A 25,429-nucleotide genomic window follows, 5' to 3' on the forward strand; every position below is an offset into this window, starting at 1 on the left:
CAATCCTTGCTTTACTGATGGTGATGAGGATTTGGTTGTTTGTACTGATGCTTCATATCGTGGGTTAGGTTGCGTGTTGATGCAACGAGGAAAGGTGATAGCTTACGCGTCTAGACAGTAGAAAGTCCATGAAAGTACTTATCCGACGCATGATTTAGATCTAGCAGCAGTAGTGCATGCTCTCAAGATATGGAGACATTATCTGTACGGTACTAAGTGTACTATCTATACAGATCATAAAAGCTTAAAGTACTTCTTCGAACAGAAATAGCTGAACATGAGGCAGAGAAGATGGTTAGAACTGATAAAGGATTATGATTGCGACATTAAGTACTATCCTGGTAAAGCTAATGTGGTCGCCGATGCGCTAAGTCGTAAGAATGAGGAAGTCATTGCAACAATGAAGTCATACCAGTTGATTATGAACTCAAGTCTTTTTGAAGAAATAATTAAGGTGCAATCAGAAGTGCTGGTAGATGAAGGGCTAGTGAAGAAAGAAAGGATTTTCGGTCAGCAAGATGAGTTGATGGAAAACACGCATGGTGTTTGATCGTATGTGGATCCCACGCCATGGAGATCTTAGAGGTCGAATCTTAGATGAAGCTCATAAGTCAAGGTATTCAATTCATCAAGGAACTACTAAGATGTACCAAGATTTGAAAAGAGACTACTGGTGGCCAGAAATAAAGAAGGATGTGGTAGATTATGTAAGTAAGTGCTTAACTTGTTTACAAGTCAAAGCCGAACATCAGAAGCCGTATGGAAAGATGCAACCTTAGGTACCAGAATGGAAATGAGAACACATCACTATCGATTTCATAGCTAAGCTACCTTGTACAGCTAAACATCATGATACAATTTGGGTGATAGTGGATCGTTTGACCAAAAGTTCTCACTTTCTGCCTATACGAGAGGCCATCTCGTCAGAAACGTTAGCAAGTTTGTTCATCAAAGAGGTTGTGACTAAGCATGGAGTACCATTATCGATCGTGTCTGATAGAGATACTCGTTTTACTTCGAGGTTTTGGAAGAAGTTCCATGAAACTATGGGAACGAGATTGAACATCAGTACGGCGTACCATCCTCAAACAGATGGACAGTCTGAAAGGACGATCCAAAACCTTGAGGATATGCTACGTGCTTGTGTTTTAGACTTTGGAGGAAGTTGGGATGATCATCTGCATCTGGCAGAGTTCTCTTATAACAACAGCTACCATTCCAGTATTGGTATGCCACCGTTCGAGATACTTTACGGTAGATGATGTAGAACCCGGTATGTTGGGGTGAGAATGGTCAGAAAGAGATGGGAAGCTTAGAAGCTGTGCAAGAAACTTCTTCAAAATTCGATCAGGTCAAAGCAAGAATGAGGGCTGCTCAAGACCGACAGAAGTCGTATGCTGATAAGCGGCGACAACCGATCGAGTTTAACTTTGGTGACAATGTGATGCTCAAGGTCTCGCCATGGAAAGGAATTATTCGTTTTAGGAAGAGGGGAAAACTAAGTCTGATGTACATTGGACCATTCAAGATTTTGGACCGAGTAGGTGAAGTGGCTTACAAGATAGATTGACCAGAAGAGTTGGAAGGAAATCACTCCACATTTCATGTCTCTCATATGAGAAAATGTCTAGCTGATGACACGTCTTATGTGCCATTAATGGACATTGAGGTTGATGAACAGTTAAACTATATAGAGCAACCAATCGAGATAGTTGACCGCAAGGAAAAACAACTCCGACACAAGGTTATACCCTTAGTGAAAGTGATATGGAAGCATCGCAAAGGATCGGACGCTACATGGGAAGCCGAGGATGAGATTGGCAAGTTTTATCCAAATTTGTTTTAGTAATAGTTAGGTTTCGGGGACGAAACCTTTTTAAGGAAGGAAGACTTGAAACATCCCGTTTTTCGAGTTTCGGTTAATAAAAGGAAATATGAGTTATTATGAGTCGGGCTAGTGTTAGTTAAATGGATATGGGTTATGGACTTGGTTTATGATGGAATGAAGGAAAGGCCAAGAGCTTAAGCCCATGATCCATAATTATATAAGTCATAATCACCCATTTAATTTCATTTCACACATATTCTATACACCATCAAAACACACACTTAAGCTCTCTCTAGTTTATCTCCTTTATCTTGCCGATCCAAGATAGAAAAACGATCCCGATTCAAGGTAATGATAGTATGATGTTGCATAAACTAAAACCCGTTAGATTTACTCACGAAACGATGAGCCGGCACCGTTAAACCGTTAGTCACGAGATCCGGGTGGAATCGGGTATAAACCGAACCTAAGATGAGCTTAGGGGTCACCCTAGCTCAGATCTGGATCGAACGGGACGAAAAACGGAGAAAACGGTGGAGAAATAAGTTGGATCTCGTTTTTCCGGCGAGATCCCGATTTTCCGGCAAAGGCGGCGCCGGAAAGTGGTACGTGGTTAGAGGAATGTTAGAGAATGTTCTAACATTCTCTGACCTAACCCTAGTTCGTCAACGAGAAGTTAACAAACTAGGGGTGATTCGCCAAGTGGTTCGTTAAAGAAAGTCTAACGAACCAGACTTATTTCGTGTTCAATTCGTTGAGGGAAAAAGATGACGAATCACCCTTGATTCGTTATTAGTTAAAGGAGGTAACGAATTGGAAGGTCCAATTCGTTACACGGACTGATTCGCTACCTGAACTGATTCGTCATAGGACCAATTCGTTATAAGGTCCAATTCGTTTAAATAACCAGTTCGTTAAACGGTTCAATTCGTTATGATAACCCAATTCGTTAAAGAGTCAATTAACGAACTAGAAGTTTAATGGAATTACAGAATGGTCCATGGACTTAGAGAATGATTTAATTACAAAGAAGCCATTTGACTTTTAAGTTAGCAGATTAATTAATGATTTAAAATTCTAGCCCCACTTCCTTGTTATGTTTTCGACTCTTACTCGGTTTTACCCGAAACTTGGTATAAACTGAAAAAATATTTAAAAGGTATTTTTTAAAAATATTACTAATACAAAAGCAAAACAAACAAAAGAAAAGAAATAAGAGAGAAGAATATACAACAAAAAGATAAAAAAAAATACTAAAATAATAAAAAAATGACAATTAAAAGACAAAAAAACAAATTTTTCCAAAACACCCCACCAATATGCCATGGATTGCTCAATCCTTGACTGATTGTGTAAGGCTCCATTTCCGGTGCCTCACTTTAACGTTGGATTTACTCATAAACACAGTTCTAAATATCAGAGTTAATTAAAAACTTTCGCGTAAACGTTAACTTTAATCAAGTTGGTACAAAACATTAATCTTTTCTTTTAAACCATAACATAAAACATTAAATTTAAAACATAATTTCTTTCATCTTCAGATGCCAGCCGTTCAATCCATGCCACGTGTCATCCTCATGCTAACTCTTCAGCCTGATCACCTTCGTGCATACTAAAAGTCAGCTACGATAAGTGAGTTTTATTTAATCAGGCGACATACAACACATACGTATATCACAGATACATACATATCCGAAGATACGTACCCATACTTAATCAAATACCCTACTACCATACATACATACATATCTACAATCACTAACCTCAGTCTACCAATGTGTATAACAATTATGCACATTGATTACTATCACTCTCCATATAGCGTTTCTAATTAATTATTACCCTCAACGAACGGGGGTCCGGGGGCAGCGCCCCTGGCAGAGGGGTCTAGGGGCGGCAGCCCCTAGCAGGGTCCAAGGAGAAGAGCCCCTGGCTGGGGTCGAGCTAAGCCTAATTCCATTAACGTTCTTAACACATTTTCCACTATGATTTTAAATTATTATTTTATTCACCATCTCATTTTCTATAACGAATTAAGCCTAATTCGTTATCAGATCACAGTCTAATTCGTGGTCTAGTTCGTTATCAAAACTTAGCGAATTGGTAAGTAAGAATCACCTGATTCGTTATCTGATTCGTTATTCTAGTTCGTTATCCTTCATAACGAATTGGACCTTTATAACGAACTGGTCCTTTAATGAACTGAAACCTTAACGAAATGGGGTTCATTCGTTAGTTCTTAGTTAACGAACTACTTAACGAATTAGAGCTTCTTCGTTACTTATCCTTAACGAATGACTTAACGAACTGCTTCTAGTTCGTTACTTCCTCTTAACGAAATGGATTAACGAATTGCCTTATAGTTCGTTAAGTCACCGCTAACGAACTAGGGTCAGGTCAGAATGTCAGAGAAAATTCTCTGACATCCTTACCTCGTACACCCAACTCCGGCGCCGCCTTCGCCGGAAAACCAGGATATCGCCGGAAAAACGATATCTCAGCCGTTTTACCACCGTTTTCACCGTTTTTTGTCCCTTCGATCCTGATCTGAGCTAGGGTGACCCCTAAGCTCATCTTAGGTTCGGTTTATAACCGATTCCACCCGGATCTCATAACTTTATCGGTTTAAGGTGTCGGCTCGTCGTTTCGCGACTATATCTAACGGGTTTTAGCTCATACAACATAATACTATCATTACGTCGGGTCGGAAATCAATTCTTCTTCTATTTCGGCTAGAGAGAGAAAGTAGGATGAGAGAGAGCTAAGTGTGTGTGTTTTGATGGTGTATGGAATATGTGTAACTGAAGGGATTAAGGCATAATGAAGGTATTTATATGATGGGTCATGGGCTTGAGCCCATGGTCAATCTTCCTTCCATTTGAATCCAAGTCCATTACTCATATTACTTAACCCAACACAAGCCCGACTCGAACTAACTCCTACTTTATTTTATTACCTCCCCGCTAACCCGAGTAACCTTCCCACTAATATTAAATAATATAATTAATATTACTTCATAAATTTCATGATGTTACAGATTGGGTGGGTGTTTTTGGGTCGTACCAGAGACACCAAAAAAAATTAAAAACACTCATTCAATCAACCTAGGATTGTGCAATCGATGACATATTGGTGAGGTCTTTTGGACAAATGGTTTTTTTTTGTCCTTTTGTTGTCTTTTTTTTGTTATTTTATTGTTTTTTGTCTTTTTGTTGTCTTTTCTTTTATTTCTTTTCTTTTGTTTGTTTTTTATTTTGTATTAGTAATCTTTAAAAAAAATACTTTTTAAATATTTTTTTTCATTTTAAACCAAGTTTCGGGTAAAACCGAGTAAAAGTCGAACTTCTCGTTTTAACGAGCTAGTCATTGTTCAAATCACCAAAAATATTTCCTAACATTTTTAACTTATGTTTCATTTTATATTATTTAAATTTCTAAGTTTGTGGTGTGTTGGAACCAAACTTGTTTTAATACCAAGATCGAGTGGATTTACATTCGCTTAAACCGAGTTTGGGACTTTAATTAATAAAATTTATCAAACTTTTTTAAGCTGCAGCACCACCCGCGTCGTCGTCTCGTCTGCGTGTGGTGGGCTTATCCCCATCATCATCGCCGTCGTCGTTCTACCGTAGTTGTAACATCTCGGATTTTTCGTATTGTATTCGTTTATGTTTACCCAACTCGGGAATGTAATTCAGAACTTTCTTATTAATAAAAACTTGTATTTATGAGTATTTAATTTTGTTTAATTCATTTTATATCCTCGTATTTTTAAACTCGTCAAACAATTCTATTTAAATATATGAATTACTTCAATAAAATCAGTAGCTTAAACAAGTTTGAGAAATTTTATAAATTAAAATACCGAATTCGGGTTTAAGCGAATGTAAATCCACTCGATCTTGATGTTAAACCAAGTTTGGTTCCAACACACCACAAACTTATAAATTTAAATAATATAAAATGAAACATAAGTTAAAAATGTTAGAAAATATTTTTGGAGATTTGAACAATGACTAGCTTGTTAAAACGAAAAGTTCGACTCTTACTCGGTTTTACCCGAAACTTGGTTTAAAATGAAAAAATATTTGAAAGGTATTTTTCTAAAAGATTACTAATACAAAAGCAAAAACAAACAAAAGAAAGGAAATAAAAGAGAAGAAAATACAACAAAAAGACAAAAAAAAACATATTTTTTCAAAACACCCCATCAATATGCCATGGATTGCTCAATCCTTGACTGATTGGGTGGGTGTTTTTGGGTCGTACTAGAGACACCAAAAAAAACTAAAAACACTCATTCAATCAACCTAGGATTGTGCAATCGATGACATATTGGTGAGGTCTTTTGGACAAGTGTGTTTTTTTATCCTTTTTTTTGTCTTTTTTTGTTATTTATTGTTTTTTGTCTTTTTGTTGTCTTTTCTTTTGTTTGTTTTTACTTTTGTATTAGTAATCTTTTTAAAAAAAATACTTTTTAAATATTTTTTTATTTTAAACCAAGTTTTGGGTAAAACCGAGTAAAAGTCGAACTTCTCATTTTAACGAGCTAGTCACTGTTCACATCACCAAAAATATTTCATAACATTTTTAACTTATGTTTTATTTTATATTATTTAAATTTCTAAGTTTGTGGTGTGTTGGAACCAAACTTGTTTTAATATCAAGATCGAGTGGATTTACATTCGCTTAAACCCGAGTTTGGGACTTTAATTAATAAAATTTATCAAACTTTTTTAAGCTACTGATTTTATTGAAGCAATTCATATATTTAAATAGAGTTGTTTGACGAGTTTGAATAATACAAGGATATAAAATGAATTAAACAAAATTAAATACACATCAAATACAAGTTTTTATTAATAAAAAAGTTCCAAATTACATTCTCGAGTCGAGTAAACATAAACGAATACAAATACGAAAAAATCGAGATGTTACAATGACGGTAGTACGACGACGACGGTGATGCTGGGGATAAACCCACCACACGCAGACGAGACGACGACGCGGGTGGTGCTGCAGTTTAGATATGTTTTTGTGTCTTGTTTCTTTTTTTCGAACTCGTTGTTATGTATTTAATATTTTTATATAAATTTTGTTTTGTTTATGTTGTTTCGTTTCAAATTTAAAATTGTTGTTTCATTTAAACCAAGTTTCGGGTAAAACTAAGTAAAAGTCGAACTTCACGTTTGAAAAAATGTGTTTTTTTGTCCTTTTGTTGTCTTTCTTTTATTATTTTATTGTTTTTTTGTCTTTTGTTGTGTTTTTTTATTTATTTTTTATTTTGTTTGTTTTGTTTTTGTATTAGTGGGGGTGTAACCAAATTTTATTTTTAATAATTTTTTGGTTTCAATCCAGCGGTTTAAAATTACAACGAAAAACCAATTTTAAAATTGAAACGTAACAACGTATACAAAACAAAATTTATATAATAATATTAAATACATAACAATGTCTTCGAAAAAAGAAATAAAACACAAAAACAAATCTAAACTGCAGCACCACCCACGTCGTCTCATCTGCGTGTGGTGGGCTTATCCCCAGCATTATCGCCGTCGTCGTTCTACCGTCATTGTAACATCTCGGATTTTTCGTATTTGTATTCGTTTATGTTTACCCGACCCGGGAATGTAATTCGGAACTTTCTTATTAATAAAAACTTGTATTTATGAGTATTTAATTTTGTTTAATTCATTTTATATCCTCGTATTATTTAAACTCGTCAAACAATTCTATTTAAATATATGAATTACTTCAATAAAATCAGTAGCTTAAACAAGTTTGAGAAATTTTATAAATTAAAATCATAAATTCTGGTTTAAGCGAATGTAAATCCACTCGATCTTGATGTTAAACCAAGTTTGGTTCCAACACACCACAAACTTAGAAATTTAAATAATATAAAATGAAACATAAGTTAAAAATGTTAGAAAATATTTTTGGAGATTTGAATAATGACTAGCTCGTTAAAACGAGAAGTTTGACTCTTACTCGGTTTTACCCGAAACTTGGTTTAAAATGAAAAAAATATTTAAAAGGTATTTTTTTAAAAGATTACTAATACAAAAGCAAAAACAAACAAAAGAAAAGAAATAAAAGAGAAAAAAATACAACATAAAGACAAAAAAAACATATTTATTCAAAACACCCCATCAACTAACGGTTTGGTTCGGTTCGGTTTAAGAACTCAACGGTTTGGGTTTGGTTTACATGGATAAAAAATCGTTACCAACGGTTCGGTTCACGGTTTAACCCAAAAACCATAAAAACCAAACCGTGAACACCCCTAGCCGAAACCATACCTGTCAGCTTAATAACCCAAAATGATGCTTACCAGTGATACAAATATAATTAAAATTATTTAAGGACTAGAAAAGGCTAACAGTTTTCAAAATTCTTATACTTTACCGAAGAAATTGACTAGCCTATAAGATTGTTCACAAGTGATAAGCCAAGCCAAGCCGAGCCAAGCAAAGAGTCATGCTTTAAGACAACAAACTTTCAAAATAAGTTTTGACTTCTATGGTTTGTACTTTATTTATTTTATTTTTTTGAGTTTACAAAGGCGTCAATCAAGGGTTCATAGTTTCATTTACTAATATTTTTATTTAATTACTGTATTTCTTTTTAATGCTGTACTATCAATATTTTGTTTTTTTAACACAAATTTAATTTACTTAAAATCTTCTTAACCTTGTAATTACAGGAATTTGAACTCGCCACATCATTTTACAAAAATAAACACTATACCCATTAAACCATTACATCATGAGTGTTGTACTACCAATTTTGATTACACAAGATTTGAGGATATATCTATCCAATTAGAATTCTCTTATATAAAGGATTGTATATTCATCTAAAAATTAACAAACTCCTATTTACACAACCTTCGAACTCAAGTCCTCATTTTAAAACCCTAATTTTACTTTAATGGGGTTTTCAAAAAATTTGGGATTTTCTTTGATCTTGTTATATTTCCAGAATTACACGTATCATGGAATTCATCAATTCATCTCTCTCTCTCTCTCTCTCATAATTTTCTAAGAATTAGTCTTCAAATTTGGAGTTCTCTTCATAATTTGGCTATGTTAGAAACCGATGTATTGCACAAGTTGAATAAATCAAACTCACCATAAACCAAAGTTTTTTAATGAAAATTTGTATGTTGGATTGGATGACATCAACCTTTGATGAAATAAGAAATACTAATAAAGATAAGATATTATTAGTATCTTCTAACGATTTAGTAAGTTTTAATACTATTGTAATAAATTTTAGATATTTAACTTATTTAAAATCATTGTTATTTAAAACAAGAGGGAAGCGATAAACAAAAATTTAGGCTTACGTGACAACCCAATTTACTTATTTATTATTACGAATTTGCTAACGAAAAATCTATGAAATGTTATACGAGTTTTATTGCTTTTTGTGTAAGAGCAGGACCTAAGCTAAAAGAAATCAAATTTTACTCATTAGATTAAAAAAAAAGAGTTAATGGCCATTTTCGTCTCTGTGGTTTGCTACTTTCGCCACTTCAGTCCAAAATTTGAAATTTTGTCAATTTAGTCCTCATAGTTTTAAATATTAGCCAACTACGTCTAATTCGTCTAACGGCATCCATCTATGCCGTTAGTTTAAGTGTATTTTTGTCTTTCTCCTTTTTATTTTGAGTTAATGGTCATTTTAGTCCCTGTGGTTTGATATTTTTGTCACTTCAGTCCAAAGTTTGAAAATTTGTTAATTTAATGTTCATTTTTTTTTTGTAAATAAGCCTGAAGAGCATAATTCAAGCCCAAAACCATTGAGCAACCTCCAATACTGGTATGCGTTTACTCTGTTGACAACAGTAATCATACCCTCTCGTATTTAGTATCTAGACATTTCCTACACTCTCCTTCATGGTGGAATTCAATGGTAAAGTGGTCAAAGTAATTTCCTGAAACCGAATTGTACAAAAAAAACTAAAAATCGTTTCTTTGATTAATGTATAATAGTTTATTTCGACCCCGATTTTTATTACGATATGTTAATCTAACCATAACTATTATGCATTCATCAAAGAAACAATTTTTAGTTTTTTCCGTACAATTCGGTTTCGGGGAATTGCTTTGACCACTTTACCATTAAATTCCACCATGGGGGAGAGTTTAAAACCGTCTGGAAACTAAATACGAAAGGATGGGCTATGATTACTGTTGTCGACAGAGTAAATGCATACCTGTTTTGGGCTTGGATTATGCTTTCCAGGGTTATAGAAAAAAAAACTGAATTAAATTGACAAATTTTCAAACTTTGGACTGAAATGGCAAAAGTATCAAACCATAGGGACGAAAATAACCATTAACTCAAAATAAAAAGGAGAAAGACAAAAATACCCTTAAACTAACGGTATAGCTGGATGTCGTTAGACGGATGGGACGCAATTGGCCAATATTTAAAACTATGAGGACTAAATTGACAAAATTTTAAATTTTGGACTGAAGTTGCGAAAGTAGCAAATCACATGGACGAAAATGGCCATTAACTCAAAAAAAAAAATCATTCTAACAATGCAAATAGTATTTCTAGTGGGCCATCTTATTCTTAGGTCTTTGGAAACACCAGGCGGGCCTAATAGAATCTCCCTCTCTCTCAAACAAAATGGACTGTCCTTTTTTACAGTTGTTAGCCCATCAACAAAATAGGCTAACTCAACAAACCCAAAGCAGTTATGGCCCCGACCATCCTCTCAATTTTCAACCCACCAAAATTTAGGCCCACAACTCAAAATTAAGAGATCTAAAGTAGTGGTGCAGAAATTGGGTACAAAACTACCAAGTACAACGGTTCTGAGTATGGTCAATAGTTAGGTATAAACATAACTACCCGGGCAATGAACAAAAAAGCCCCAACTCTATGTTAGCGGTTAGGGTCAGGTATCAAACCAGGTATTAATAACCAAAAGATAATTTATATAATCTAGTACATGAAAAGTGTTCAATATAAATTGTTGAATATAAACATATTAAAGTTTTGTTTTACTGCAGCTTTAAAAAAGAACCACAATGCTTGTATCAGGCTGTGTTCTGACCGTCTGACATTTTACATAAAAATGTCCCCCAATATTTTGGTTTCTCGTAAGAGTTGTTTTCTAAACACTTCCATGGCTTGACGGAGAACCAAAACCAATTTAGATTGCCCGCTTTTGTAAGTTATTTTAATGCATTTAAGGAGTGTTTATAGTGCAGTTTTGAGCGTTAAACAGAGTAGAGAGTGTTTTTGAGTGTTATGAATGAATTTACAGATCCACTGCCCATTTATACTAACAAATCAAGGTTGAAATGGTAAAACAAAAAAAGGAAAAGAAAACAAGGCCTAGAAATGGTGATGGAGCCGCTAAAAACAGAAAAAACGATACTAACCAGGTTCTTATCGAGTACAAAACCAAGGTATTAAGAAAACCCGAGTATAGAATAAGGTATTACGATAACCAGCTATAGGGTCGAGTTTTATTTGCAAAATTCTATGCCCTATGAATATCTTACGGGTAGGGTCGGTGAACCAGGTAAAAGAATTACCTTTTATTGTGTTTTTTTATGGTCATTGGATTTTAATAATCCCTATTGACTGGTATTGACCGATAATAATCTTATTTATTTTATCACCACTGGCGATCCCAAATTTCAAAAAATTGGCCCTCAATGGTTCCCGTTAAAAAAGACTTAACGGCGTTATACTTTTTTCTGAATTTCAAACTAATTTTTAAGGCTTTTGATCGGTAGGATGATACGTATCGATTGATGTAAAACTTAATTCAAAACGGTGAAACAAACGACTTAATTTTTGCTTTAATTCGTGTGTTTGAACTTGGTGGCAATGGTAGCGATGATGATATCAGTGGCAACGTGTAGCTTAAAGGGGGTTACATATTAATATATGTAAAAATTAGACATAACATGTTTTAATTAAAAGACTATAAAATTATGGTTGTAAGTGGTTTTAAGCTCAATATAATCACACATGTTTTAATGAAAGGCCTTCCGAAAAACACACACATTGCAGACTCAAATGTATGCGCGTAGTTTGCGTTAGGACTGTTCAAAACCGGATATTCGATACGCGATTGCAGCCGTTGTAGGCTCATTGATCATACGAATGAAGTTTAGTCCAGCAATCGTACCAGCGTCCTTGGTAGCCTGACGCTGTGAATCGTTGAAGTAAGCAGGGACAGTTATCACGGCATCTTTGACAACCTTTCCAAGATACGGCTCAGCAGTTTCTTTCATCTTTCCCAGAATCATTGATGAAATTTCTTCAGCCCGAATCCGAAACTTCGGATATCCGGAATTTCGGATATCCGAACCTCGGATATTCGAATATCCGAAAAAGAAAAAAAAAACATGTTTTAATAATAAAACCATACATCATCTTAAGAATTCAAGTTTCCAAATCCAACAAATCAAACATACAACAACCAAATAACAAGTTTTTAAATCCAACAAACCAAACATACCAAATAGTTTTTGTCAGTGGCTGAAGAGTGGCCGGAGAGTGGAGACGGTGAGCAACAAAAGTCCATGGACCGCCTAATTGACACCAACGAGTAAAATCTCCTTGTGCTTCAGGACCCCATAGTAATAACAAAGAATGTGCTAAACGATTAGCATGAGTAGAAACTGTGGCAGTTAAGAAATTGCAGTCGATACGAGAACAGACGATGGTGGATACGGCGACCGACGATGGATGGTGACAGTGGTTTGTTGATCACCCTTGTTGAAACTACCTTGACCTTCATGGTCAATTTATAGTTGGTTTGTTTAATATTTATATGATATAATTATATTGTTCTTTCTTATTACTATCCAAATAAAAGTTGCATTTAATATTATTATTGGTCTATGAATGTCCTATAATAATCTCTCATCATTGTCGAATTCATAACCACAACACCTTACGTGGGATGTCACAATATTAACATTTCTCTTTTTCTATGTTGAAATAATTATTCCTCCAACCACCACTTCCTTGGATTAATTAAGAAGATTCCGACCATCATACTCACTAATTGTTTCCCTTTTATTATACAAACAAATATTGTTTTTCTTTTTAAATAAATTAAGGAGAAAATACAAGAAAAGAAGGTGGTATGCATACACATATATCGTCCTTATGCGACAATTTAGTATTAATATTTCAGATAATCATTATTTTATTTTTAATCGTTTATTTACCCTGTTTTAAAAACGATCATTTAGATCCTTGACGTGCCACTAATCTATCTAAACATCTCTATTCCATCTTCAGAAAGAAACCTATCGTAGGTAATTAAGAAAATCCAATAGCTAACATGGAACCCTTTATTTTCTTATCAAATGTGAAATTGGAACCTAAGATCTCTCATTTTTAAAATGAAGTCTTTGGATGTCTTCAACTAATTGGATTAAAGGTTATTGTCGGTCGTTAATTTACTTACAGCATAACTAATTAAATAAAATTTCTTATTTATGTACAAAATCACCTCGTGAAATTTGTAAAAAGGTTTTAAGTAGGTCCTTTGTTTATAGAAACATGGTAAAGATTAAAGAATACAACTAGTTTTAAATTACTGTTATTTACATTGGATTTGACCAATAAGAATATCATAAACATAAAAAGACAATATACAAAAAGTGTATTTATTTGTGCGCCTCTACTTTCGGGTGAGCATAATACTCGTTCGTTTTTATATATACCACAAGTCTCGTATCTCTTAAAAACTATTTTAATATCATGTGCTGAATTACAGTTTATTATAACTTATAAAGGGTTTTAAAAACTGATCAACTGTGTGAATTTGCTTCACACAGGCAACCATTTACATGAAAATGTGCCAACTAGTCCAACATGTAACATGTTAAACGAGTCAAAATATCTAACATGTATACCACGGGAAGGTTACTATATAATAATTGTTTATCGTACATTAGATACAACCATATGAGAATGACGCTTAGTGTAAACGCAAACTACGTTCAAGGTTAAAATCCAATTCCGTTCAAAATTAGATTTGTTTTCATATTTACGCTCAAAATCTATAATTATGCTCAAAAACGTTTTTCACTAAAAACAAGTCAAAAATTGATCAATTGACGATCAAGATCTGTTTGTTTGGATGATCTAATGATTAATTAGATATAAATTGATGATTTTATGATCATCCGTTTTGATTTTATGGAAATATGTTATGTTGTACCTAATGATAAAACATTATTGTATTGGATTTTTTACCGTGTATAATAAACTTTTTATTATGATATCTTTGTAAGAAAATTGATATGGATTCAATGTATTTTATTTGTTATATCTACTTGTTAATAAAAATATATATATATATATATATATATATATATATATATAAATTTAACAAACAGATGCTAAAAGTAAAAAGTGAATAATTAAATATTGAAATTAAACAGAACAACTAATTGGAAATAAAAATTAGAGGGAATATATATATTTTTTTTTAGTATAAAACATGGTCAGAAAAATGAAAACTTATGGCAGAGGGATGGGCCGCACCCCAATTTCAGAGGTTGGAAATGAGAGTGCCAGCGATGGATAATGTTTTATATAATTTAGTTGCGATACCGACATATACCGTTAATTCTCATCATCATCATCGTACTCAGTATATCCCACCAATAGCAAAGCTATGGTAGGGCCTGAGGAGGGTAAGATGTAGGCAGCCTTACCTCTACCCCATAGGGATAGAGAGGCTGCTTCCGGTGAGACCCCCGGCTCGATAGTAGTTTTGCATCAAGCCTTGGACATAAGGCACATAGCACTCAATCATCGGGACACCGGCTGATCGGTGCATGTACCCTTATCTTTCAGCTATCAACGCCACTACATGATGCCTGATTAACCGTCCGTCACTTTTAACGTTATTTTCACGAGATTAGTAAAATAACGTCAAAATTAGTGCAATTTCACTTTTGCCCACCCGAGGGTTCACACATATATACATCATATGTGCGCACCGCAAGCAGGGCTAATATACCGTTAATTCTATCGTAAACAAAACAGAACACAAAGTAAAAGTATTTGTTATGATTTATGTTGAAATGTAAATAACAGTAACCTTATCATTACTATGTACTTAAGCTTATGTATAATGTCATATATTAGAAAAATTAAAAATTACAAGAAGTTGATTTAAATTAAGAATAATACTAAAAAAAAGAAGGTTATATCAGCATGAACTTGGTAAATGTATGGATGTGAATTACCCCGGCATAAACTACGGATACTTTGGTTTCGGATAAATTTTAACTAACCCCTTTCGCTTTTCTCTTGCTACGCATATCACCCCTTTGATTACTCTATGTTACTAACCACCATAAACTTTGGTACCGTTTGTTTTTATACCAAAATTGAGTATTACAAGTAAGAAAATAACATCACTTTTTATATACCTTCGTATTGATCTTTCTCGAAACACATGGTTTTAAGTGTTAGAATGTGAATATATTCCAAGATACATGAATAATTATCATAATATGAAGGTAAGAGAATTAGTGTTTAGCAGAGAGTGACGTTATATGATACTTCTTTTTAACGATAATTTGTAGAAAATGTGCAAAAGCGCATATCCTTTTTCAATATCAATGAATGATTGTCATATAAAACTTAATAAGGGAATATTGATATATGCCTATTAATAACATTTGACGGTGATAGTTTACGTCCTTTTTTAAAAGTTTTATCTGTCATCTTTAAAGTTTAAAAAATAATTCGAAACGAAAACCACAAAACTATATTGATAAAAGCTTATTTGTGTAAACACCTTGTCCCTGAATTACCGGTAGAAAGAGACATCCCTAGTGATAAAGCTTTTAACGACAACCCATATCCTTTCCTTTTCCAAACATTTTTACAAATATGTTTTTTTTAATATCGAAGTACGTTTTATTGGAACGGCCATATGAAAACCAAAGAACTCTAGGAACAAAAACCATTTGGGGGGGGGGGGGGGGGGGGGGGGGAGGCATTACTGTCTAAATCCCAAAAAGAGGTTTCAATCTGAAATAACATAAAACCATAGGATTAAACATAATCCAAACAACCTTTTATAATAATTATAAGATGGAGACAAGAATCCTTGTGTTTTAACTAAGAAACATAATCAATGACTACTTGAAAGTAGAAACCGCGTAAAGGTGACTGCCTGCCAGCTATCTTTTAATGGCTGCTTGCTTACTTACTTACTTACCCACCCTCTTACTTAAAGTAACCCCATCGCAAGTTGTCTGTCACTGAAACAAAATATGTGCACTTCAGTTGTCTATTTATAGAATCCACACACACAGATAACCAGATTCGATAGCGATCATTCACAAATTCATTCTCTTTTATCTTTACATTTTCTTTCTTCTGTCCATTCACATTTCATCAATCTTCTTTCATATACACCCACCTGGTATGTAGGTATGTATGTATGTATGTATGTATGTATGTGTACCGATTTCATCTTTATTTTATAAAGAGTTTGTTGTATAATACTCTGTTTTTGTTCATTTGGTGTTGGGATCTAGCATTCTCTTCAACTTATTAAAAAATTTGTTTTATATTGGGGTTAATATTTGCACAGGTTAGTGATAATGTGAAACCCCTGATGAAGAAATATTAGGGCCTTTTTTTTATATATATATAATGCACGACACTCTGTTTTTGTTCATATTTTGTGTTTTCCTACTATTATTGAACATGCTTTTTAAAAAAAAAACAAAAGAAAAGATTGTTGATTTAGAGAATAAAGCTGAAATAATATGTGGGTTTATTTTATTTGCTTTAAAACACTAATTTTTTTGTTACCATTTTGTGTTTTTGTGATGGTTACTGGAAATTTGTTTTATTATTGTAGTTTTTTTTTTCCCCCAAGATTTTCAAGATTGATGATACCCACAATTCAGAAAGAATTTTTATGTAAAAAGTTTGAATCTTTGCAGGATTTGGTTTGATTTTGAGGAAATGGAAAAGAAAATCTTGCCAATTTTGCTGATTTTTTTTTATATTGGGTACATTGAGTGTTGTGAAAGCAGAGGACCCTTATAAGTATTATACTTGGACTGTTACATATGGAACCGCCTCTCCTCTTGGTGTTCCTCAACAGGTTCTTGATTATAGTTATGATTTTTGGTGATATTTTAAGTTGGTCTTGTTGATGTTAATTGATGATTGAATTTCTGCTGCAGGTGATTTTGATCAATGGCCAATTTCCTGGTCCTAGGCTTGATGTTGTCACAAATGACAATATTATCCTCAACCTCTTCAATAAACTTGACCAGCCCTTCTTGTTGACATGGTGAGTCTTTAGCTCGATTCGACTCGACTATTAAATCCGGAGTACTATAGTAGCATACTGGATTTGTTTATGCGTTTTTTTTATGGATAAAGGTTTATGTGCACAATGCATATTAGATTTTTAGTTTATGAAGAAATCACATTAAGGAATCTTTAAAATAAAAATAGGGAAAATCACTATAATAGCCATGTTTGACTAAATATATTAACAAAATAGCCATTGATATTTATTGTTTTTGAATATATCAACTTAACAAAAAATCGTTACTTTTTCGGCAATCAGACATTGGTTTGGCGCAAAAGTACCTACTTTTATGCCGGTTATACTGACACATTGACGTGTGTCATAAGTGGCGCAAAACAAAGTCACTTTGCGCCACTTGGCTAAAATCTTTCAAGTTCTCTGCCTCTTGGCGCAAATGTTAGCCATGTGTCTTGTTGTGATTGCTTTTCATTATCATTGAAATATGTGTAACAGTCAAATTGATTATTTGAAAAGAAAAGGTCAATGGCTATTTGATCAAACGTGTATTCTTGTGATTTCCCCAATAAAATAACTAGTGTTTGATCTTTTATTCTAGATGTACTTGTAACTAACATCAACCAGAATCTTTGTCAAGTTCAGTATGTTTTAACATTCCATGTAAAAGGTATAGATCTTTGTGTAGCTCAAATGTAACCTTAGAGTAATGCAAGTTTTAACTCGATATTCATAAACGTTACATTTTTAGGAATGGAATTAAACAAAGAAAGAACTCATGGCAAGACGGGGTTTCGGGCACAAACTGCCCGATCCCACCAAACTCCAACTTCACATACAAATTCCAACCAAAAGATCAAATTGGCGGTTATACATACTTCCCATCAACTGCAATGCATAAAGCTGCTGGCGGGTTTGGAGCTATCAATGTATATGCCAGACCGCGTATCCCCGTCCCTTATGCACCTCCTGCAGCCGATTTTAGTTTACTTATTGGTGACTGGTACAAGTCAAACCATAAGGTGAGAATCGTGTTCAAAGTCAAATTTATTTGTTTTGTTTAATCTTGTTGAGGTTTTGAATATCTTTCTACAAACCTTGTTGATTTTGCTAATGAAAACCGGTACTTTTGATTCTTGAAAGTCAAACATGCTTTAAAGTTTGAGCTCTATGTCAGTGTCATGATTTGAATGATATTATCTTTGATTTTGTGCATTTTTAATGATGAAAATACTTTTGACTGTTTTAGAGTTTGCAGCAGAATCTTGATTCAGGAAGGTCGCTTGCTTTCCCAGACGGTATTCTGGTAAACGGTCGAACGGGAAACACTTTCACTGGTGATCAAGGTTCATCCTCAATCTTTAATGTACTCACTAAAATAATAAGTTTTCGCAACCTTTTCATGTTTGATTATGGATTTTGATACTTTGTTACTGATATGGTACTAAATTTGGTATCCTGTAGGCTGTATGTTTGACTTTGAAGTCAAAGGTAATAATCTTGTTGTTTATTGACTTTTTTCGGGTAAAACATACATGTTCAGAGTATCAAATGTGGGTTTGTCAACTTCTTTCAACTTTAGGATTCAGGGGCACAAAATGAAATTAGTTGAAGTCGAAGGGTCGAACGTGGTTCAAAACATATACGATTCACTTGACGTGCACGTTGGTCAATCGGTTTCTGTTCTTGTTACATTGGATCAACCTTCAAAAGACTATTACATTGTTGCATCAACACGGTTTACTAAAACAGTCCTTACATCCGTTTCGGTGTTGCACTATTCCGGTTCCCAAACGCCAGTTTCGGGCCCGGTCCCGGCTGGCCCAACATTCCAAGTTGACTGGTCTATGCAACAAGCTAGAACGTTCAGGTATAATAGTATGAATATACTTGTATTAGGCCATTGGGCCCGGTTAATATTTTTGGCTGAACTCATGGCCTGTTAAGCTGAAAATGCTGAGGTTTGGGTACAGCTGTTCAATATCTTTGTGGCTTGTGGCTCGCTCAAAATTGGCTTGGTTTAAAAAGAGCTGAGCTGGGTCGATTTGTAAACAATCCAAGCCCGACCCAACGTAAGGTTGGCTCGGGCTTGGCTCGTTCAAAATCGTCTCATTTTAGCTAGCCCGTTTGAAAGAGCCCAAGCGGAGGTAATCTCGGCTTGTTGGGTCATTTAGCTGGCCCGTTGGTTCACTCGGTGACTCGTTTAATTTAAAGCTTAAAATTTAATAAATATAAATTATAACCGAAATTTTAATATATATAAATTATAAATTTGGTACATTTATTATTTATACATTATGTAATTTTCAAAATAACATATATATTTTTCTTTTTATATAACACGTGTAAATATATATAATTATTCTTTCTAAACAACCGAGCTGGCTCGACAAGCTACAAGCCCCCTCGACCTTTTTACTTGCCGGGCCGGAGCTCAGCATTTCAGCTGGTTGACATAACTCGGGTTGTAAATAATTCTCTGTTTTTCATATTTTCAGATGGAACTTGACATCAAATGCAGCCCGGCCCAACCCACAAGGCTCATTCCATTATGGAACAATCACACCCACAAAAACAATGATGTTTAGCAACTCAGAAACCATTATCAATGGGAAGAAACGGTACGCTGTTAAGGGGTGTCATACATTAACGCAGACACCCCGTTAAAGTTAGCTGATTACTTTAACATCCCTGGTGTTTATTCCACAAACGACATTCAGACCTCCCCAAACAGTGGGGCCCCACGTGCCGCTACATCAGTTATACAAGCCTCACTTCACGACTTCCTTGAAATCGTTTTTCAAAATAACGAGGACACCGTGCAGTCGTGGCATCTTGACGGTTATGATTTCTGGCCCGTCGGGTACGTTCGGTTAAAATAGATAATATTCACTTTTTTTTATATTAGTGAATGTGTCTGTACGTAATATATATATAAATTTTTGTGGTGGTGATCTACGAGTTTCTAAATTCGTCCATGGTGAAAAATATAGGTACGGATCGGGGCAATGGTCGGAAGCAAGTAGAAAGAGTTATAACTTGGTGGATGCTCTTACAAGACATACAGTGCAGGTGTTTCCGAAGTCGTGGAGTGTGATTTACGTGTCCTTGGATAACCAAGGTATGTGGAACTTAAGGTCTGCGATGTGGGACCGACAGTATCTTGGTCAACAGTTCAATCTTAAAGTTTATGATCCGGATAAGAGTCTTGCAAATGAATATGATATCCCTTCGAATGTGCTTCTTTGTGGTCGAGCTGCAGGGCGACACTTGTAATTTGTAGATCATTTGTTAGTTGACTTGTTTGATGGTCAACGTGAAGGGTTGACAACTCTATCTTAGAGCTGCAGCTTTTTTATATTTGTATACCAGTATTAGACATTGTCTTTTGATGCCTGATTAATGATTATTATTCTTTATCATTTCAATTTTTATTGTCTGCTGAAAATAGGTGTGTCAGCAAGTTGCATTTTATCAATTTTTTTAATTTAATGAACTTATATATCTAATAAATCAAATTCTTCCATTCAATCTTATGACATGTAATTATGGACACATATTACTGTAGGCCTATATCTTTTAGTATATAAAAATATAAAATGCTACTGGTCTGAAATAACTTGACTGAAGATCTAAGAGCATTCACCATCACAGTACACACGTTACTGTCATGGTGTTTTACTGATTGGGTTGTCCGCCTACAAGGACGATGAAACAACATTCAGTATGCACTTACAAAACAAACTACAAATATAAGAATAACTGCACTTAACATTGTATGAAATTACACCTGCTGTTGCAGATGATCTAGTACTGAGGGAAAGAGTTAACTGTATCATTAACAATATAGTATTGTTTTGAGTACTATATATACATTTAACAAAAGAGAAGTTGGCATACAACTGAAAATGCAAATAGCAAAAAGCCTCTAGTTTTGACCAAATTGGCAACCCACCCAAAACATCAGCTCATCATCATCTTCAAAAAACGAATAATCCATCATCATCTTCAAATTAGTCATGAATATAATCAAAAACCTTAAACTCATCATATATGAGCTTATTATCCGAATAATGAAGCATATAATAACAAATCCCACAAAAATAGCAAGGATTCTCTGGAGCCCATTTGTCATCCACCGTCACTTTCACCGCTTTAAAAATCTTGCAACACGAACACTTTTGGAACCGCACTTTCGACTGGAACACGGTTAACGGATAAGCACATCGATTCTGCACATCCTCTGAATGAACCAATCTCATATCTCTAATCACTAGTATATGCTTGCAATCACCCTAACTCACCAACAACACATCAAATTAGTAAATTTTTTGTATATATGTACCAAGAAACAAAAATATATAAATAGAACCTTTACCTGGTGACAGTAAAGATACCCTGCACCGAGCCGAAAATTTAAGTCACAAAAACGGGTGGCCTGCATTGAACGGGCTCTAAATTGAGGCAATTGGGGCCCACTTTCACTACCTAGAACTTTTTTCTGTTTCTGTTGTAGATCACCCGATAATATGCATTCCCACTTTTTAAGTGCGGTTTTTTCCGACTCGGTTAGCCAACTGAGTATTGGTTTACTGTAGTCCGTAGCACTAGCTTCCCTCATATCATTGTAAAATATATCCTATTAGGAAAATATGACCAAATAAATAAATGAAAGTAATAATTGATAAGAAAAACACAACAAATGAAAAACAAATTACTTCTATCAGGAAGTATCCGGATGGATCATGTTTATTGGATTGCTTCATAATTGCGTCGGTCAAACAATATAATTTGTCTCGTAGTGCGGTTAATAACTGCTGTCCAAGAACAAAGATTTCTTGAGTCTACAAAAAGGTCCAGAAGAACAGATATTAAAATTATGGTTATTAACAAAATATAAAGATGAAATGTGGGATTTTAAAAAAGGTTTACCTTGACCCATGTTGAGCGTCGAATATTATAGACCTCTATGCAAAGAAGGATGTCACAACTGTGTAGCGATACGTTTTCACGAGCATTTGTTAATTTTACCTGCCATGTATATAAAACATGTTACAACATAAAAAGTAAGGTAATTTAATAAAATAAAATTAAAATTGTAAGATGAAAAACCTGAGTTGAAGAATTTGTAAAATTAAAGGATGACATCGGATCTTTCTTTTCCAAGGAAGGAGCCGAAACAGACCCTGACGTACCACTGGGTCAAATCAAAATAGAAGATTTCAATGTAAAGATAAAATATTTATAGCACGAAGCTACTAAGTGTGAGAGAATGAACACATACCTAAAAGAATGCAATCTTGCAGCTAAGTTATCTTGTTCTTGTTTTTGTTTAAGTTCAGCAACTTTCTCCACTTCAACCATATAATCTTCCTGAAAATACATATAACAGACAACATAACAATTGTTAACAAATCATTGAACTCGAAACAAATTCAATATCAAGCAAACCAAAAGAAACTGTTCAGAAAATAAGTAAACAGAAAACAAATACAATGCAAACATAGCATCAACCTCTAAAGGCTCTAATCAAACCAGCATACAGAAGAAATCAAATAAAAATTAAATTAAAAATTAAAATTTAATATACCCGATAGTCATTAACCTATGACTTCCATAAACCAATAACAGGAGAAGGTAAGGCCACATTGAATTGAAGATGAGAAAAGGCTTGTAAAAAGAAAAAAAACATTTTTTTTTTAAAAAGTGAGCCAAAAATATCAATACTTGTTTATTGGAATTTGCCATGAAGAGTGTGTGGTAGATAAAAGAAAGGTTCTCTAAGATTTGTATCATAGGTTATGAATATAACATATATATATATATATATAAAAATCTCAAATCTTAATGAAATTGAGCACAATGATAGCTTTCTCATTTCTAAAATAAGCCAAAAGCTGTGTTTTATATAAGAAACCAAAAGGCTTGCTTGTGCAGTTCGAAGTAACAACAGCCAAGTAGAATGATTATTCTGACAATTTCTTATTACAACATATGAGTAGCACCAACTGTCTAACAAACCATGTGATCTCACATGGCTTAAAACTAGGGGCATAATCAAGCCGAGCTCGAGCTTGGCTCGTGAGTAGCTTTTCAATCTTGAGCTCGGCTTGGACTCGACTCGTTTAGTATTTATTGATTAACTTATTTACGTTTATAGTTATTAATTATATATATATATATATTTAACTATAGTTTATATAAACACTATATTAGTACTTTTTTTATCAGAATTTTATATATAAGAATGATTATAACATATATATATCTAATACATTAAATAAAAAATACATAGATCATAAGCTCGTTTAGGCTCGCAAGCCAGCCCGAGCTCGATAAGTGAAGCTTGGGCTTGGCCTTGTTTATCAAACAAGCTTATTTTTAGGCTTGGGCTCATTAAAGCTCGACTCAATTAAAGCTTTTATCGAGCCGATATCGAGAAGCTCACGAGCAGCTTGGCTCGTTTACACCCCTAACATGCCATGTAAAGTAGTCAAGAGCCTTACTTCATGGATTGTATCCTTTTGTACCAATCTTTTGCTCTTTTTATTTGCATTTCCATTTATCTTCCCAGTATTTTTACTTCTCTTAGATCTCTTTGGAAGATCATTCGAAGGTGCATAATCCTCATCTGTTCTTGAATTTACTGAACACGCAACATCTGCATCAACAGCTCCACTACAACTTGATGTCCTAAAAAATATTAAAACAGTTACCTCAGTTTTGAATTAATTTGTTTTTATATTATAAAGCTAGTAAGGCAGTTATTGTACCCATCGGAGCAGTGGTCTGGTGATGGTGAAGAATCTTTTGTCAAGTTACCACCTTTGAGTGTTGCTTGAAATGCCATTTCTACCAACTCCTCCTCACTCAGGATTTTAAGTTCATCAACCCTGTAAACAGAAACAAATATTGTTAAACACAACTTACATGTATCAATACTTGTATATTAATTCCTCTTACTACAAAAAGGGCAATGTAACATGTTTTTAGTAGTTAGAAGAGAGGCAGACAAGAACATGCTTTTACATGTACTCTGATAAATTGCTTCTTACTAAATTGTATCTTCAATCTTCATTTGACTTGGTTTTACTTAAATAAGTATGTTGTTGACTAGGTCTGCCACAAACTCCATTAAGAAATAGTGTATTTCCTGTTATTTCATATTAGATAATTATCATGATAGGTTTTGACTTGAGTACTTGACACAACGGCCAAATATTTGGAATGAGTATGAAAATCTATGAAAAAAAAGGAAGTACACTCTAAAGTGTTGCATATTTAACAAGCCTATATTCTACTATAAAAATATAATCCTTCACTTTTACTTATACAGGCATGCTTTATAAATGCTAAACTTTCAATATTAAGTAAATCTTATAACCAACGAAAATTATTTGACTTACGAGATTTCATGATGATGTTCTCCAGTCAAGTCCAAACACAGCTCCTTTCTGAGATCCTGCATTGAACCAATAAAAGTTGCGGATAAATAACCGAATATGCAGAAAAAGTTAAAATAACCATATGGAATAGTGTCACCTCTAGTTCATCTTCAACACAAGACCGGAACTCAGAGACACTAGTGAGCGGGCCAACCATGTCCGAGACGTATAAAGGACCGCCACAAGGAATTGAAACATATACATCTTCAACAGCAGAAGAATCGGCCATTGCTTTCCTATAGATACACCAGCTTCAAGAAACACACAGCCCAAACTGCCAGGGTTGAGTATAACAGTAACAATTAATAAAACATGTTAAAAACCAATGTTTGGTAATACTGGTTAAACCGGATGCCGGGCTGATACGTTTTAGCCCGGTTTAATTTAAAATTTCGGATATCCGAATCATCCGAAAATTTTCAAAATCACTATCCGAATTTTTGTTTAGACTTTAGACCAAAGACCTTTAGCAGCACATATTTACCTCCGACTAAAAGTTTTAACCAAGCGGCTTTTCCTATACCATCGAAATGATCAATTTTCACCTATGCCACGGAATCATGTACTTTTTGATTTGTTTTGAGTTGACGTTTTGTATATTATGGAATTAAATTATAAGGTTCATTACTCAACCCGGTACAACCTGTTGTACGAAAAACAACGGGTTTAAATCAAATGTTAATATTAGGGATAAGTTAACAACATTAATAATTAAGTCTTACCGGTGGTCCGTCGGCGAAGTACGTAGGGTTGTTCGGCCGGCGGGTTCAGGTATCCGATTTGGATAATAACTATGGTAGGGTTTTAATTTAGGGGTGGGTTTCGGAATACCAAACTGACGGACGGTGG

General features: G+C 34.1%; 1 protein-coding gene and 1 pseudogene across 3 annotated transcripts; one reads left to right on the plus strand and one right to left on the minus strand.

The window, feature by feature from the left end:
- Window positions 1-16,822: 16,822 nt before the first annotated feature.
- LOC143575817 (L-ascorbate oxidase homolog) lies at window positions 16,823-20,563 on the plus strand (annotated as a pseudogene). The gene is made up of 7 exons (XR_013142837.1): window positions 16,823-16,964; window positions 17,047-17,156; window positions 17,887-18,157; window positions 18,385-18,479; window positions 18,658-19,005; window positions 19,634-19,998; window positions 20,129-20,563. The product of XR_013142837.1 is annotated as an L-ascorbate oxidase homolog (transcript).
- Window positions 20,564-21,107: 544 nt separating this feature from the next.
- LOC143575818 (snRNA-activating protein complex subunit-like) lies at window positions 21,108-25,392 on the minus strand. Of its 2 annotated transcripts, XM_077060087.1 has the most exons (11): window positions 25,303-25,392; window positions 24,678-24,854; window positions 24,542-24,597; window positions 23,909-24,028; window positions 23,642-23,828; window positions 22,420-22,508; window positions 22,248-22,332; window positions 22,068-22,166; window positions 21,854-21,979; window positions 21,514-21,774; window positions 21,108-21,430 (listed from the first exon to the last, which is right to left on the minus strand). In XM_077060087.1, the coding sequence occupies exons 2-11, from the start codon at window positions 24,807-24,809 to the stop codon at window positions 21,149-21,151; spliced, it is 1,437 nt and encodes a 478-aa protein (XP_076916202.1). In that variant the 5' UTR covers window positions 24,810-24,854; window positions 25,303-25,392; the 3' UTR covers window positions 21,108-21,148. The 2 variants fall into 2 exon arrangements, with proteins under 2 accessions (XP_076916202.1, XP_076916203.1); XM_077060088.1 differs by lacking the exons at window positions 24,542-24,597; window positions 24,678-24,854; window positions 25,303-25,392 and adding an exon at window positions 24,191-24,280.
- Between the last annotated feature and the right edge of the window lie 37 nt (window positions 25,393-25,429).

Source organism: Bidens hawaiensis, unplaced genomic scaffold (assembly GCF_021521415.1).
Source record: "Bidens hawaiensis isolate Kalapana, Puna unplaced genomic scaffold, B.hawaiensis_p1.1 tig00027759_1, whole genome shotgun sequence".
NCBI lineage: Eukaryota > Viridiplantae > Streptophyta > Magnoliopsida > Asterales > Asteraceae > Bidens > Bidens hawaiensis.

What these genes read in the sequence shown, in the direction of transcription:
- LOC143575818 (XM_077060087.1), bottom strand. Translation starts at nt 24,809, where the DNA reads ATGGCCGATTCTTCTGCTGTTGAAGATGTATATGTTTCAATTCCTTGT. An exon ending in GAACATCATCATGAAATCTC is followed by an intron (nt 24,029 to 24,541) that starts GTAAGTCAAATA and finishes TTCTGTTTACAG; the next exon opens with GGTTGATGAACTTAAAATCC. An exon ending in GGTATCTTTACTGTCACCAG is followed by an intron (nt 21,431 to 21,513) that starts GTAAAGGTTCTA and finishes TTGGTGAGTTAG; the next exon opens with GGTGATTGCAAGCATATACT.